Source organism: Tetrao urogallus, assembly GCF_951394365.1.
Source record: "Tetrao urogallus genome assembly, chromosome: 9".
Lineage (NCBI taxonomy): Eukaryota > Metazoa > Chordata > Aves > Galliformes > Phasianidae > Tetrao > Tetrao urogallus.
In genome coordinates, this window is record NC_136822.1 from 13,473,506 (window position 1) to 13,491,275 (window position 17,770).

The 17,770-nt window shown below is 45.0% G+C and overlaps 1 protein-coding gene across 5 annotated transcripts in view; it reads right to left on the reverse strand.

Moving 5' to 3' along the window:
* Nucleotides 1-17,770, reverse strand: part of TP63 (tumor protein p63) — a gene marked incomplete at both ends in the record, with an annotated part of 92,964 nt that overhangs the window by 15,964 nt on the left and 59,230 nt on the right. For 3 of the 5 annotated variants that reach the window (XM_079539969.1, XM_079539973.1, XM_079539971.1), the window contains 4 exons: nucleotides 20-156; nucleotides 1,033-1,142; nucleotides 1,478-1,593; nucleotides 3,324-3,510. In XM_079539969.1, the coding sequence (XP_079396095.1) occupies nucleotides 20-156; nucleotides 1,033-1,142; nucleotides 1,478-1,593; nucleotides 3,324-3,510 (550 nt within the window). The remainder of the gene's footprint in view (nucleotides 1-19; nucleotides 157-1,032; nucleotides 1,143-1,477; nucleotides 1,594-3,323; nucleotides 3,511-17,770) is intronic. The other 2 variants (XM_079539970.1, XM_079539972.1) reach the window with 1 other exon arrangement.

Below are 17,770 nucleotides of genomic sequence, written 5' to 3' on the forward strand. Positions count from 1 at the left end.
AGCTCTGCCAGCTACTTACGGCGTTTCGTACCATCACCATTCTTTGTGCTGTCAGAGACTTGCTGCTTGCGGATGCTGTCCTCATCTGCTTTGCGATCTCTGCCTGGGCAAGCACAAATGCGAGCTTCAAAACATCGGCGGCCCAAGACTTGCCCACTGGGAAGGAAAGTGAAAGAGGACATCAGCCAGCGGATCAGATAGTCACCGTCAGCATCCCTCACACCTTCAAGCTTACAGGAGGCCAAAATCAGAAGCTAGCATCTACTCCTGCTTTACTCCCTCTAGGCCAGTATTCATGAGTTCCATCTCCTGGAAGCTCATCTTAGACGTGGTTAGTAAATAATACACAGATTCAACACAAGTTACAGAAGTGAACGGATTCAGATTATCTATCTGCACTGATCCAACTGTTGACTTGATCTTCCTAAATGGAACCTATGCAGAAGGGATGACATCACAGTCAGATTTGAAGGAGTCACACAATTATTTAGGTTGGAAAGGATTTTCAAGATCATCAAATTCCACTTCCAATGACTTAAACCAAATGTGATCAGCTAGAATAGCTGCCAGATGCTTTGTTTTTGTTAAGTCTAACCACTGGCCTCCACCTTTTCCCTGGCAGTTTCAGAGAAATTTGCTATATTAGAGAGAGGGCGTGAAAGCACTCTGCTCAGTGGACACAGAGCAAAGCATCCAGCTATTCACAGGAGGATTAAGCCAGATAGACATACCGGTGAGACTTCTTCCATGTATTGAAACTTTTCATCTGCATCAAAAACACCCTTATCTACTTCACATAAGAGCATGGTAAGTACAGAACCTGAACGGTTTGCACCAGACTACGCATAGACCAACCCAAATCCCCCAAGTGCCAGTCAATATCCAGTTACTGGGCAACTCCTATCTCTCAAGATTTAAAAATGTTCCATGATCCCTAAAATCAAATACATCCCTAAGGACCTTGCAACACTGCCCTGAGCAAAAGAAGAGCCAGAAGGCCATCTCAAGCTACGCTTGTTAAGCACCACTTACTCTCTGGTTTCCAGTGTGACAATGATGAGAATTGGGCGACGGTTCATCCCTCCTACACAGCTACTGTTACACATGAAGTTGTACAAGACTGTTGTGAACTCAGTACCAACCTGGATGAGATGGAGAGGATGAGCAGAAGAGATGGTGAGTGGTAAGCTCTGCTTTTTCTAGCTGTCCCTCTGAAAATCCCTCCCACTCCCACAGCTGTACAATAAAGAACTAGGCTATCATCAAGTCTTCCCCACAACAAGGCTTCCTTAAATTAAAAAAATAAAGAACTCATACTCTGAAGGGATGTAGAGAGTGTCTAAAGCCCTGTTTCTGATGAAGAGGGATTAACAGTGATGAGGACAGGGCACGTACAAGATCTTGGCTCCTTTGGCTACAGTTTGAACTCCAACCCTTTTGAATGTCAGGATGCCCCAGCCCTGAGCTCACAACATACCTGAGGTGGCTCATATGGGACCAGCACACTCTGTCTTCCAGTGATGGGGTCTTCCACGTACTGGGCATGGCTGTTTCCTTCCACTCTGATCAGGTGGCTAGGAGGTGCGATCTGCCCTGCAAGGGCAAGGAGACAACATCACTGACTGACACAAGCTGAAGTGCAGGGCAGCAAGACTTCCCAACCAATAGGAACCCACACACTCTGTCCCACAGGTCTATCACAGCAAACACATGCCTCCCCAGACCGTGAAACACCTCTTCCCAAACTCTCATCTGCCAGACAAAAATCAAACCAACAAACAAACAAACAAACCACACATAAAAACAATGTTTCCTTAGCTAACAGATGCAGGGAACATGATGTTTCTAGGCACCTTTTCATTGTATTCAAAAAAAAAAAAAAAAAGTTTCCCCTCTTTTCTGCAAATTTTCTTTAGTGTTTCTACAACACAGTTAAGTTCTGAAGAAAGAAGCATGTTTCAGGGTTCACCTGAAGAACTCACAGAATCACATAATGGCTTGCACTAGAAGGGACCCTTAATACCATCTAGTTTCAACCCCCCTCCTATAGGCAGGGATACCTTCCTCTAGATCAGGTTGCTCAAAGCCCCGTCCAGCCTGGCCTTGAATACTTCCAGGGAAGAGGCATTTACAACCTCACTGGGCAGCCTGTTCCAGTGTCTCACCACCCTCACAGCAAAGAATTTCTTGCTGATATCTGGTCTAAGTCTACTTTCTTTCAGTTTAAAACCATCACCCCCTTGTCCTGTTGCTGTGTGCCCTTACGAAAAGTCCCTCCCAACTCATTTTGCCTCCCAATTCATTTTGTGTTTGAACTGTTAATTTCTTACTCAAAATACAGTGTATTTTGAGAAAACTACTTTCAAAACACAAATTCAGCATTTAAATCACATTCCTCCTTAAAGGTATGTCACTGAACCAAGTATAAACTCTCAAAATAATATTCAAATTCTGTCCAAAGCATTTTAACACAAAAGCTTATTTCAAAGAACTGTCTCACTTCATTCTGACTTTCATATCCCAAGTCCCTGCTTGTTTTTATGCTTGTCTAGCTGACCACACTGTACCCAGCCAAGGGATTCAGGCTCCTCAAACACCCCGTTAACTGACACTTTTTTTTTTTTTTTTTTTTACAGTAGGAGGTGAATAATGCACATAGACTAAAACAGATGCTCATCTGAACTTAGGTGAACTTAAGCAGCCACAGAAAAATGGAGTCTAGCTCATGAGTTTGCAGAGAGCCCCGTGACATTTTTATAACAGCTACTACTTCACAGTAATCGTATTTTAATCTTGATTCTTCTCATATGAGTGAACTGATAATGTTAAGCATACAGGAAGGCTGCCTGCAGTTGATGCTGGCACTTAGTGTTATCCTGCCAGAGATAAACAGCCCCTCTGTCTTTGAGACGCGGATTAAGGACTGGAGATGATATTGCATCCTGTTACTAGATCCCTGCCCCAGCGACATGGAAGCTCATTCCTGAGCACAAAAACAGATGCTTCTCATCGAGGGAGCACAAGCAGAGTGGGGAAAGGTTGCCAGAAAGTCACTGCCTGCTACGGGGACAGACATCCATCCAACCTGGGCAGGCACGAGGTTTATTTTCGTACTTTCTTCTCAAGGACACACTTGCACAGGAATAATTAAAGCACAGGACTAAGCTTCCTGCTAAGCACAGGGAGTAAAAAGCTAAATGAACCACTGCAAGGAGGCCTGCTTCCAAAGGCTTGCTGTAAAATTGCTGCAAAGCCCCTGCACTACTGCTCATGGGCCAAGCAGCTTTGGAAAGGGACTATGAGCAAAAGCACTGCCCTCTTACCCTCGTTGAACTCCCGGCTCAGCTCATGGTTCGGGCAGCGTTTGACCACTTCGGTGACGTGCTCTGCTTTCTTGTAGACTGGCATAGCCCGGATGACGGCTCCTTGGGGTGGTGGGGTCATCACTTTGATCTGAATGGGGCATGTCTTGGCAATCTGGCAGTACAGCTTCTTCAGTTCGGTGGAATACTGAATGAGGGGAAAAAAGGTAAAAAGAGCAAGAGAGTCAGGATGGTCAGTTAGAGAGGTGGAGGCATACCAGAAGGATGGAGATGGATTTATACATATGCCAAATGCACATGCACTGCATTTGTTCAGAGAATCATAGAGTCATAGGATCATTGAATGGCTTGAGTTGGAAGGGACCTCAAGGATCATCAAGCTCCAATCTCCCTGCCACACTTCCAAACAAGTGACAAAACAAACGCTAAATCTCTACTTGTTTTAGAAAAGTAGAACATAAGACTAACACCTAGTTTTCCCAAAGACAAAAATGTTCAAAAAGAACTGTGCTATTATATGATCAAATACAATCCTTATTTCTCTTATGCATCCCTTGAACAAGGAGGGGGGTGGGGGGGGACAGAAGGGCAGTGTGTTTATACAAAAATGGAAAGCATTCGTTTTACGATACCCTGTAATCCTGGAAGCACTGAAAACAACACGTGTAAAGTAATTCATCCTGTTTTGTTAAAAGCCCTCCTGGTTTTGAAAATGGAGTAAAAACCATGAAGCCTGGAACTGAACAGTATTTAAAGGCAAGACCCTGACCAACCTGAGAGCCATGCCAAATCTGACTTGTCAGTTATCTTTTGAAAGCATCTCATACCTGTGCTGAATAACCTACATCAGTCTCCTTACTTTTAAAGTTAAGTATCTCATTCACCAAGGCAGAGAGGAAATGGTGAAATAAGATGCACACAGACCTCAAAGCTGTGAGGAGTGAAAACATTCCAAAAGACCTGGTCCACGTTGGGACCTGGAGCACAACTTAGGAGCTGGTTCCAAAACACAGGCAGTCACCATCCTGGGGGTTATGTAATGAACACCCTCAGCTAGGACACTCCTACTCACTGTGCTAGTTCACAGCATATTAGATTCCCTTTTAGGACATTCTTGCACTAACGCGCTGGCGCAGCACATCCCCAAACTGCGTTCGCATCTGGAAACCTTTACTCAGCAAAATGCATGACTTCAGCATGGGCTGAAGTCACTGGTTTCTGTTTAGAAGCTCTAGCTGAATTAAGAATACTCATTTAACAGGAACAGTGAAAAGGAAACTCTTACATGGTTCACTACACTGTCACCCTAACCCATTTTTCTAGATGTCCCCTGCGCAGGAGACTTCCCACCCTTCTCTGCTGTTCCAAAGCAATGCAGTTCACAGATACCCAACTTCAGAGCCATTCAGTTTTCTCTTGGTGTTCAGACATCTGTGAATGCCAAGCTCTTCAATAACTAACCACGTAACCCACAGGAATTGCTGGCATTTCCCCACTTCCATCTCTTTGCTTCTAGCAGAGAAAGAAGTGAAAGCTCCAAGGTGGCTGTTTTCTTGAACAAATGTCTCTAGCAGCCATGGCCGACACAGCCCAAGTCCCAACTGTTCAAACACGGCACCAACAGGTTCATACAGGTCGGGAGCACAAGTTGGCCATCCACCCTGCTAGGATGGGAAGAGCTGGCACACAAACGGGTGGGCGGTGGGTGACGTGGCAACAGGAGCATTAGCTAGTGATATCCAGAGATTATTTGCATTTCAAAGTGTGTGCACTGCTAACAGGAAAACCAAAGCTGGGGAAACAATGAAGGGGGATTAAAATTAAGACAAAGTGATCTCTTCCCTCCTCACTCAACACCACCCTGCCATACAGCAGAGATGCTACAGGTATTTAAGCCAAGGAAGAAGATTCTCTGAAATGCAAAGGCCAAATTGTGCAATGCATTTTATGTGCCTGCAGGCTAGAGATTAAACCCACAAAGGATTTACTCAGCCCGCGGAAATGGGGAACATGCCAAACAATTACAAAAAAAAAGTTGTGAAACAGATCTAGATGGTGATTTATATCAGGCATCTTTTAAAACCTGAAATTCCTTATTGTTTTTTAATTAAAAAGCAATTCCTTGCTAAAGGTAAGAGTGAGCTCACTGCGTTGTCTTTTCACCCCAGAAGTAGGAAAAGATTCTTATTTGAAGGAGGAGGAAAATTTAGAAAGCATACACAGAAAGCCACGTCATCACTTGGATGTCCCCGTGTCAAGGAAGCGAGAAGAAACCATGCACCCAAATGCAGAGGGCCAAAATGAAACCATAAGTACAGCAGCACACATCAGGAATGAACGCGTCTGGCGTCTGCAAGCATTCAGAGAAGTGAAGAAATGGAAGGAGATGCACTCCCCTGGTGATGCTGATTATAATTTTACATCTAATATTTTCACTGGGGTTGCAGAGAAGCAGAAAACAACTGCTTCTAGGACAGGAGAGGTGGGTGTCCAACCCCAGCACAAACACACCAGATAGCGTGGGCAAAGGTAGAGCTGCCCCTCAGCAGCTCAACTGCCTGAGCCCTTCAGCTACAATCAGAAGGGAAGAACAGGACCTGCAGCTTACATCTACAGAAACAGCAGCCAAGAACTAATGAGTTACAATGAAAAGATCTCTCCAATAAGGATGTATCTTCCCAAAACTTAGGTTTTGTCAGCCTTTAGACCCAGGAGCTCCAGGCCCTGAACAACACCAATGTGAACTTTGCTTATCAGAGTAATGATATGCAGACCAGAAGCCCATTAAAGGTTGTGATGCTCATCTCCACTTTGGGAGGCAAGCAGCAGCAACCCATGCAGAAAGACAGTCAGACAGGATGGCCGCAGCACCTTTCTGTCACTGCCTGCAAGAGTTCGAGCCTCCTGGCTGCTGCAAAGAGCTCAGGGCCGCAGCACACCACAGCTTGGCAGAGATTTCACATCCACCCCAGCACAGTGGCCCACAAGCCTGTAATTGTCAAGAGGCCAGTCATTTAACACTGGTGTAAATCTGTCCGTGGGGTATCTGCTGTCAGACAGTAAAGCACTTGAGCTTCCCGAACTGCCAACTTCGCCGTGACCATAGGTAAACTGATGCCCAGTCATCTACCGGCATAAATAGATGCAACAACTCGGTCACAGCAACTTCATACTGGATCAGCGATAATCACTATATCCACAGAGTAAGACAGGATATTGTATATAGATTTCAAAGCAAATATGTATGAGAAAACCCCTGAGGCAGGAGCTGTCTCTGTGCATTCAGGGAATGCCTGCATGCATTCTCCTCAGTGGTCCCCAAATCACCCCGCTTTACAGGAGGTGACAGGCACCCTGCCCACCATTGTGCTACAGGAGATGACTGGTGCTCGCTGCATGAGGGATGAGATCAGGAGATCAGTCACACCCATCATGGAGATCCAAGACAGATTCAGTACCCTTATATCACTACCTGGGAAGGAAGGACAAGATTGTTGTCTGAAAAACAGTGATGTCAAAAATCAAAACAGAGCCAACATTTAGCACCAGTCCAGACTGAAAATTGCCAATAAATGAATTTCTCCCTTAAGTACCTCTTAACTGCCTCCATTTCAAGTATTTAACAAGTCTAAAGCATCACTATTAACCAATATACTTCTGTTACTTGCCTGAGTACGGAAATTAACCTAATTAGGAAAAAAAAAAAGTACTAAAAATGAATCTGATCTCTATCAACAAGCCTGTCATTTAGCGACAGTCATTTCCTAGCATGAGGAATAAAAGCTGCGCCAACAGCCTGAGGAGTGGGAACATGGCTTTTACCAGACACACAGCAAAGCTATTGGAAACAAAAGAAGGAAGCCTGGCAACACGTTATCTACTCAGGAGAGAGGGGAAAAGCTTGGCTCAGACTTTTCTTTGGGGTTCAATTGCTGCACGTCATGCCCAAATAAGCAGACTTCAAGAGACTGCTAAAGACAACAGTGAATTTAGCTTTATGCTTAATAATATGTTTTAAACGGAAAGAAGAAAACATTCCAGCACCCGCAGCCCTGCCCTCCCCACCTGCCTGTGCAGACATACTGTATTACCCACTCTTGGCACCCTGGCTGGTAATTCAGTATCACAAAGCGCACGCCAGCCACCATCAGGCAACACCTGCCTGATTTTTCAGCAAGCCCCTTCTCCAGAAGGTGTGTCAACAAAGGGCTTAAGGGAGAAAACAAAACACTTTTTCACTTCTCAAATGGAAAATTTTCACTAGGAAGGACACAAGTCTCCTGGAAGTGCTTTGTGCAACATAAGCTGCAGTGGCTTTTCAGCAAGCGCTCAATCCCCCCACAGAACTCTGATGAGGTAAATTCCCCCAAACACTACTTTGGAAATCTACCTCTAATATCTGCCTTACCCTCTGATCTAGCCAAGGGATTACAGCCCTTAAATCTTTAAAAGGAGTGGGGTTCAGCCAGCTCTGCAAATGCTGATGAATGTCAACTTGAAGGTGATCCCAGAAGTCAGCTTACACCGTGACAGCTCTGAGCCCCTTCTGCGCACATCAACAGGTTTTTCAAACCTTCTGCAAACTTCTTTCAAGAAGTCACGTTTCAGCCCTACTCAGTTAAACACTGGATTCATTTCATTTGACGTTTTCAAAGCCATCGTTCAGCTGCAGTTCTCCCCTAACAAACTAACTCTGAGAAAAAAAACAATGGAGAAGCAACATTTACTTGTGCTGAAGTATGCACAGCTGAGAATAAGGAGTTATGAAACAAGCAGAAAACCTGTGTAAAGCGGGACAAGGTTTACTCATTTAGAATAAAAAAGTGGGGAGAAAGGAATTTACCTGTGTGGAATAAAGAGTAATATTTATGCATACACCTTCAATAGTTTGGCTTTGCCAAACAGCGATCGAACATCTAATTCACAATTGCTAGGGGTGAGGGCAGGTATCCATGGGCGCAAAGCTGCTTGTGGTCATCTATAACATGCACAGCTGATTTGTTGCCTCTCTGGGCTGAGATCTTCCACTTCATCAGAGCACAGAGCATACAATCTGCCGCTAGCAGACGTGCAAACCAATGACACGATAAATGAGTTCAACAGCTGTCGGCACCACGCCAGATCCACCACATTTAAGTTCACGCTGGGCCAGCAAGAAGCACCTGTGAACAATTCACAGCGGATGGATGCCCCACCATGCAACAACTGGGAGGACTGGAGCAGGAGGGGATGCTGACAGCGCCAGGAGCGCTCTGAAGACTTTTACCAAATTCCTGTGCCCCAGGCAAAGGAAATCACAAGTCATCCTCTTCCCCCCCCTCCACCCCCCTCGGGGAAGGGCAGCCTCACCCACAGGAATCCGCCTGTGCAGAGACTTCAGCTTCACCTTCCCCTTCAGCTCCCCTGCCCCTTCCCTGGCCCTGCCGCCGCATGGCCCGCGCACACGAACGGTGCTCACGAGCTCTTAAAATCTTTCCTCCAAGCGCTTTTCCTCAGGTGCTGCAGCCAAAGGCCGCCTGTTGCCACCTGTCAGTCGCGGGGATTAATTACCTGCGCCGGGCTGGGAGCGGCACATTCCTCCCCAGCCTCGCCCTGCAAGATGTTGACATCAGGCAGGTGGGCCCCGCGTCCCCCGGCTGGCAGCACGGAGGGGACAAGGGGGGGAGAGAAACATGACCCACACGCTCAGCCGGGACAGACAAAAAACACAGAAAAATGGAAAAAGAAGTGGCAAGGAGCATGTCGGTGCAGCTCCGCGCTGCCTCAGGGCACACCGCGTGGCCAACGCCAGGCTGGACGCTGACGGCAGCTTGGAACTGCGGTGAAATAAAGATATATGTGTCTGCGTTGACCTGCTTAGGTAAATGGGAATGGGGAGGGGTGGCAAGGGAGGAGGATGGAGAAACGTAGCCTCCAGCCTAGGATTCAGCAGGCTGGGGCCTGGCTGCCCTCCTGGCACACAGCCCTGCGGGCAGCGGAGAAACGGAGCTGGGCAAGTGGCAAAGCCTGCCAGGAGGCTGCAGCAGACTTAAGGAGGGTGAAAAAGAGGCCTAGAAGATTTGAACACCACTTTCAGAGAGAAACCAGTTCCTCGTTCCCCCCTCCAATTGTTTTTCCCCCCTTTACTACACTTGTATCCAGTCCCATGAGTATTGTGCAAATGCCCTTCCCCAGCAACACAGTACTCCTCAAGGAGAGTGTTGAAGGAGCTGAGAAACCGACAGACATGGGGACACGCACCTGGAACCACACTGAAATCCCCCCCATAACACTGGGTTTGGAGCATCAGCTGAATTCTCTCACCTTAAGGAGAACTAGACCATTCATTCATGTGAATGCTTCAACATCTCCCCAGAGATCTTTATGTAAAATGATGTTGATCAGGAAGTATTCTCTACATTAGGAAGAATTCTACCTAGTAACAGCAGCAAAACCAGAACAAGTAACACTGATATTTTCCCCTACAACTCTTCCAACTGTGAAACAGTTGTAAATTTACAAACTTCACATTTAAGGGCTTTTGCATGTCATTTTTGCATTTACAGACTCGATTCATCAATAAGTAAAGACCTTTCAAGGTTTGGCTTGAAAACTTCTTTTTTTATACACTGAATTTCTCTACCTGTTTCTAAACCGAAACTTCAGCTGTACCACGTAAGTTTCAGATACTAATAATGTCTAGTATTTGCATTTCTGATAGGCTACTTGGCAGAGGAAGTTTTGCAAATGAGGTGAAATTATGAAATGACTAAATTAGCAGCATGCATGCTGAAAAAAACAACAATGCAAGCCAATGCTGAACATCCTTCCCTACACCCAGTAAGTACCCAATGACTGTGGGTTTCCACATTACAAAATGCATAGGTATTTTCACACTGAATGAAGTAGCTTCCACAGGGAAAACTTATTTAATATTGCCTAAAATCTGAGGTACATTTCCAAACAGCTGCTTGTAAACGTAAATTTACACAAACAAAATACCCTGAAACTATCCCAACTGTAGTACAGTTCCCTCAGATGGAACAGGACAAAGCAACTGTGCTTACCTGGCAAACTTACCTGGCTTTGAACACTGTATCAACTCCCATAGGATCAGAATGTGTCTCAGAGTTTGGCTTTGCATATCCCTGTGATGTTATTTTCCACAGACTCTATCAATTAACTGACATTAACACTGCCAATTTACAAGCCATCAGTAAAACATTAAGTCTATTGTACTTCTATCCTTGAAGAAGGTTTCTTTAGGATCATTTTGCAAATAAGGCCTCTAATGGGGTCTCAAGATGCACTGCTTTGCTTTTTCCTTCTCCTTCGCCCTCCCCACTTCAAGAGGTGGGCTGGACACAGGCTCTTATACTGTTTAACTCTCAGCCTCTTAAGCTGACATCTGCATATCTCCTGGTGGCTTCTGTATTACAGATTGCCACACAAGACTACTGCACGAAGAAATAATCACTGTAGAAACCCCACTCGTGCTAACCCTAATTAACAAACGCTAACTTCTGGCAGAATGGTGCATAAAGAAAATAACAACCAACCAACCACCAAACCCTGGTTCCATTAACATGAATAAGCTGTAAGAGCCCCATACAATATTAGAGCCCTCTACAGAGAAGACATATGCTCTGGGTCCTCAGCATAAGGACCTCAGCATGGGATACAGCCACAGGTTTAAACAGCTCCAGACAAGCTGAAGATCAAGGGGATGAAGCTGGGTACAAGGAAATTTCAGATTTAACTTCAAGATGCTTCTTAGTTCCCTCATCTGCAAATAAGGGGATTTCACGGATATCTCAGAGGAAGATAAACAAGTCATTAGCACAGCATCTGTTAGAGCAAAGAAAAAACCAAGCTGGATGAGAGAATAGTGAAAAAGTACCAAAGCTGTTCTGGCAGCACAGTCTTTTCCATCAGCAACATCTCAAGCAGTGATTTTTGCCGAGTCAGACCCAGAGGTATCAGGCGCCATGCCAGATTGTCTACCAACCATTCAACACCCTAGAAAGCAGGACACTTTGCTAGAATGATGACAGATTTCCACCCAAATTCCGGCTCATACCAAATGGCTGACCTGCTTGCAAAATCCTACAGGGTCAGCATGTTGCATGTTCACATGTCAAACATCGACCCATCATTCCAGCTGGGTCACTGACAGCCTCAGGAACGATTTGCAGAACTGCAAGCCTGTCATCTTTGCACACTTTCCTTCCAGCTACAGGAGAGAAAATTCAGATGAGTCAAAGCTAAAGGCAAGTTTAGTGTCTTGTAACCTCTCATACTTAATACTGCTCTCCAGATACATTTTCTTTTCTGTACCCTTTTGCTTGACTTAAGCTCTAGTATTCTGCTTCAAGGACAAGTAACACCTGAAGAAATTCACTTAAGTATGACTTATGTTTTCCTTGCCTCTCTAAGTGCCACTTACAACACAAATGGACTTATCTTACCTATAAAGTTCTGTTTGCATGCCTATGATGGATTCTTCCTTTCTCCTTTCCCTACAACCTGCATGGGGATCAGGTATTCATCTTACAACACCCTCCATAAGACCTGGGTTTCATTACCTATAGAAGAACCCACAAGAATCCTTCAGAAAGGCACATTGTCTTTCTAAGCACAAGCATGATACTCTCTGCTTCTAAAACAGCGAGCAGCTGCATCAAGTCAGTGACCATATAGTTTCTTGACTGGGATGGACATACCTTCTTCAGAGTTGTGCTATGACCACCTGCAGAACTGCTCCCTCGCTGGCCCTTGAGTGCAGAACTGGCTACTGCAACCCAAAAGCAGGGCTGATAGCCAACCAAGATGGGAGGATCTCAGCTGTGAACTTCAATGCTCTGATGGAAAAAGGATCTACTATAGAAGTCTATGAGCTCTTTTGTATTTGTGCTCTTAAGACAGACTGAACAGCTCAGATGTAAAAAGGCGATCCCTTTCCTTCCCTTTTTACTATCCCTTCTCCCTCCATTTATTCCACCTGGGGGAAAGTACAGATGCCTCTCCACTTCATCCTTCTAATAAACCAAGGTATTAATCACACCTATGGGAGGCGATCGAGGAAAGACAGAAAGTATTAAAAACTGACAGGATCTCAAAGCAGCAATGCCAGTGAAATGCATCATTAAGGTGAGTAATTTTCCTGTTTACTTCACAGGCTCCCCCTATTCCCCCCCTTTTTTCCTCCCCGCCTAAGATGTGGGCAGGACTCATCAAGGCAAAGCTTGGAAGCAAGCAGCAGCGTCCCCAGTTTCTACATAAATGCTGCAGGCCAAAGAGCAAAGGCAAGTTCCAACTGAGCCCTTGACAATAATCAAGCTCTGCGGCGCCTCTGGTCTTGTCTTGTGCATACCTTGCAAGTAGCATCATGTCTTCCTGCTGAGATTTCACTGGCAGTGCACACAAGCACCTTGTCCCTTGGCTTCTATTTCAGAAAAAGAAAGTCCTGAACACACACACACACGCCCCTGCTTTTCTGCTTTGAGAAAGACCATTTGCCCCTAAATCCTCAGCATCCTTTCAGATGCTGAATTTACAGGTCTTTTCTGTTCTCTTGCAGGAAGATTAGAGTGAGTCCCTTGCCAAAAGGGCATTGAGTTTTTTTCTACTTACGTCCAGGAAACTTTTCTGAGTCAGATCTTATTACTTTTGAAACAACGTACAGGTACCAACAAGTCTCTTCCATGATAACAGCCAGGGCCTGTTCCATTTCCTGATCACATTACGCTCAATTTCCAGAATTACATCTATGCAAATATTGTTCTCCTGCTTGCAGAGCATTTCATTGAATAATTAAACCAAGGAGCCAGCAAAGCTTTTCTGGCCATGACAGACAGCATGGCCAGCGATGCAACAAACAAGCATACAGATAACAAGCAGGCCACAATTTTCTTCCTCTATACAAAAACTGTTTAAGATGCTCTGCTTCTCCTAAAGGACAGAAAATCCAAACAGAACCAAGTAATTTCTACAAGCATCCTTCTGTTTTCAGGATTTGCCAACCTTAGAGGACATATTCTAGGTCTGAGTTGCAGCAAAAAAACATAAGGATGAAAAAAAAAAAAAAAAAAAGAAAGAAAACCAACACATGTAACATAGCAAGTTAGATTTATGTGGTAACTGCCTCAGATTTAAGTTAGATAAATAAAGTACAGCAGCAGCTCCACCACACTCAGGATGAATAGTGACTAAGTCACAGCTTTACATCTTATTGACACAGTTAACTTTCGGGGATGAACAGCAAAAGAACTCAGAAGAACACAGTGTCACTAGCTATTAACCACCGTTTTCAAGGTTCCGGGATCTGCATTTTATCCAGATCCTCTTCTCTCCCAGCCCTCCCCTTCCATTCTCAATGACCCAGCTAAGCACAGTCCTCAAGTCAACTGATGTGGTTTCTCCTGAGCCTACTTTCAAAGTCAAGGCATGATTCAGCAAGGTGTTTAAGCAGATGCCTACCTTTAAGGATGGGAGCAGTCTTGCTGACTCCAATAGAACCCTGCATTTCACAGGGAATATTCACGTGCTAGAGGTTATGCACTCCCTCAAGTGCCTTACTGAACAGAGACCCTTCGTACCATGGGAAACAGTTTATCAAGACCACACTGAGGAACACAGTGTCACTGCTGCAGCTTTGAGGCCACCAAAACATTCCCACCTCCAGAACACTGTGCCTCAGCCCCAGGCAGCTGGTGAGGTCAATGCTGTGGCATCTTCTCTGCTAGGAAGATCAACAAGCCCATCCCAGGCTCCAGGTATTCCTCCAGCTTTCTCCTGCCAGCAGCCCTAAAGCTATGCAACTGCAGCAACTAAGAGAAGACAGCCATTCTGCGGAGCAAAGCAAAGAGAAAAGAAGGCTTTGCAGTGCTACCAGCTGCCCATCCTAGACCTCTTCTAAAAAAAAAAAAAAAAAAAAGAAAAAACAAAACCTTCCATTTTTCCATCTCCTACCCCAAAAAAAGGGGAAGGAAAAAAAAAAAAAAGTCACGTTCCACCTCACACACAAGCCAAAGGAACAGTTCACACAAAAAGGCTCGAACACAGCACAGACAACACATATTCCAGTCGATTCTTCGGTAGCTTTATAACTTTGGAAAGAATGCACAACTGCATAAAGCTGCATGGATCTGGATGCACTGTAAAGGCAAATCCGCAGGTCTGAGAGATAAACTCAGCAGGGATAATCTTCCAAACCCTTCATGACTATTTCAGATCTATAAATTATTGGAAACAGATGACAGTAATTAATACCTAAGCAATTGATTTCACTTAGTAACTGAAAGATTATCTTGCCATCCGTGTGACCTAACTGGAAACATAGCAGGACTAAGTGTTGATTTAGATGCAAATCCTCATGAGTCTTGAAAGTGGCTTTTCAAGAAAAACACCAGACAGCTCTTTGTCCCCACTACCCCTGCAGTGCTCCACTAGGAAGCAGCAAGTTCTGAAGACCCCAAGCCACAGACGCTTTTTGAGGAGACTTCTCATTTAAAGGGACACTGCTCTCCCAAACAAAAAGCATCTCTGTTACTAGATTACAGTGAGAACAGGAATAGTTCCTGGGAACCATCATTTTCAAGTCAGATTTCCCAACTAACCACACCCAATTAGTAAGTGATGCCATATATTTTAAAATCATTATTAATTTTTGAACAGCAGATTTTTCACTAGTGAATCTTCGGGATTTCCTTTATCTTTCCACTCTCAGTGTCCAATAAACCCAGCATCCTCACAATCTTATATGGGTTAAAGGCAACTAGAGACAAACTCCTTCCCTCTTTAAAAAGAAATAAAAGAAAATGAAGCAAAACAAGACAAGAGTTTCAACATCAGAACAAGTTATTGGCTCACACTGTCTGGCACTCCTTATGCATCATATATGAGCTGTAAGAGAAAGGTGCAAAGCTCCTATGGACAGAACATGCTGTTGTTCTGCAGAGTGCTGTACAGATGAATTAAAACCCTTGCAGGAAGTCAGCTCTGAGATAGCTACATAGTCAATCTCTTGAGCTGGCCACGCTGCAAGTGCTATCAAGGGCAAGGCCCGTGACAGCTAACAGAAGATGCCATTAAATTACCAGAGTAACCCAGAAGACACTTTCCATCTAAGCACTAATGAATCCATGGAGAAACAAATATTTAGATCTACAGTTGCAGACAAAGCACCAAGATGCAAGAATGAGCCCTAAACAGAACCAGAGATCACAAAACACACCACATGGACACAATTATGCTACTGATGCTGTTGTGCCCATCATGGCATCATTATCTCAGATAGCGTACAAAGCGTGCCTGCTCAAGGCACTGGATAAAACACAAAATCAGGATGCAACAGATAAAACTAATCCAGGGAAAAATACTTGGGAAGAGCAAGCTGGCGAGGAAGGAGAAGCTCTAGTCACAGCACAACAGCTACCTGACCCCAGAGAACAGCAAATGACAGAGGCCCAGATAGACTGCAACTGTTGCTACACACTCCTTATTTAAATGCAATTTGTTTAATCTCAAATCAGATTCAACCATCAAAGGCTCTCTTCTATAGCACACTGACAGTTCACTTGAAATCTCTGCACCTTTAATCCTTTAATTAGCTAACAAAAATGCTATCTCGACTCTTTCACCAACTGAAGCTAATTTTCTGCACGGAGCTTCCAACTTCTGCAGGTAACAGGTTTTAGCTGCTCACGTAGCCAAGGGGAAAAAACTAAGCAAGTCCCCAGTCCATTCTTGTACAAGCTGATATACGCTCCTCTATATGCTGCATCTCCAAAGAATATGCTTCTGAAAGACTCCTTCACAAAAGCAAGATGGACCTATTCTCACATTGCTCTGATGGGCTGGGAGGCATAATTAGATTGCACAATTCACTGAGAGTGAGCAGATTCTTCGTGTGTTGGTACAGAAGCAGCTGAAGGAACCTGAGGAATGGGCAATGCTTACACAGGAGCAGGACAGAAACATGAGTTAAGCCAACATTTGTGCAAGACAACATCATTTCTGCCGTGTACTCTGGCCACTTGCCTTGATGATTTTGGGATGAGATCTCTGAAGGAAGCAAAGCAACTCCCCAATAGCCAACTGTTCTGGAGGCTACCTCCAAAAGATTATTTCTTCAGAGATGAGCTCTGCTATTGCTCAAAACTGCCAGGACAACACAGCTCCAGAACCAGAAAATGAAGAGCGCATGAATCATCAGCACATCAGGAAAGAAATCCATTCAGGCAGCTTATATTATACATTAGATATTTTCTTCAGTTCAGCAGAGCTAACAACTCTGCCCATCCTGCAGGGCAAGAGGGCCACCTAAAGTCTCTTATCAGAAGCTCTGAATAACATGGGAAGTGAGGTACATCATGCACCTGAACGCAGCCCTGGGGCCTCCCGAGGTCACGATGCTCCCTGCAGGGCAAGGCAAAAGCAACCAGCACTTGCTTGAGGCTTGCAAAGAAGGCACACCCATAGCACAGCTGCAGGGACTGCTGGCTCAACACAAACTAATCCAGCACGTGACATGCTGGAGAACGGGCATCACACACTGCATAGCCATCACTGCACAGCCCCCCAGTCTGGCATGCTCGAACTGCAACATGCCAGACCTACTGAACTCTGCCTGTTGCTGCAGCACTACGCAGACACATTTCTTTTTCTAGACGCAGCCTTGCAAATCTATGCAGCATGGATGAAGCCTAAGGCTTGCTCTAGCATGGGTGTCCACCTGCTAAGCCTGGCCAAGTCACAGGAGGCTTCGCTGTTGGCCAGCCAGCAAATACAGGTGAAGAACAGCACAGAGTCACCAGAGACTTGACCAACGCATGGAAACACAGAGGTAAGCATACCTGTGCTCTACTGAGCACAGTGGAAAAGCCCTGCCTACATCAAAGGCAGAGGACAGGACATTCTACACCTTGCAGTTCCCTAATTTGCTTGTGCTCTGGGTTCCTTGAAGAACATTAATCAAGCTCTGGTCCTGTGCTAATCAAGCACTCATGGCAGGATTTGGTGCTAGGCAAGGGAGAAAAAAAATAAAGATACTACCCAGGTAGTATTACAAACTATACCATGCATAACAGGGCACTTTGAATGCACTTCTCCTTTGGCAGAATTTTAGAAGCACTACATTCACACTCTGCATCTTATTCAGTCCAAATGAGTCAACCCAGCTCCCTAGCTGGAAATCCAGCCCACAAGACCAGGAGAAAGATCTGAGCAAGCTGCTGCACCCAGCTGACAGCAGATCCCACAGTCATATGCAGTCTACACATTCAAAACTCACATGAGTTGTATGTGTAAACTAGAAATATGGCTGTGTGTGCATCTCAGGGGCACGCTAAGGAAGAAAGGAAAGTAATGCAGAGCTCACCACTAAGCAGAACAGGATAACCTCTCCTACCTGCCTAACCATTTCTGCTGCTCCTGAGTCATATAAACGTTCTATGCTGCCACAGGCC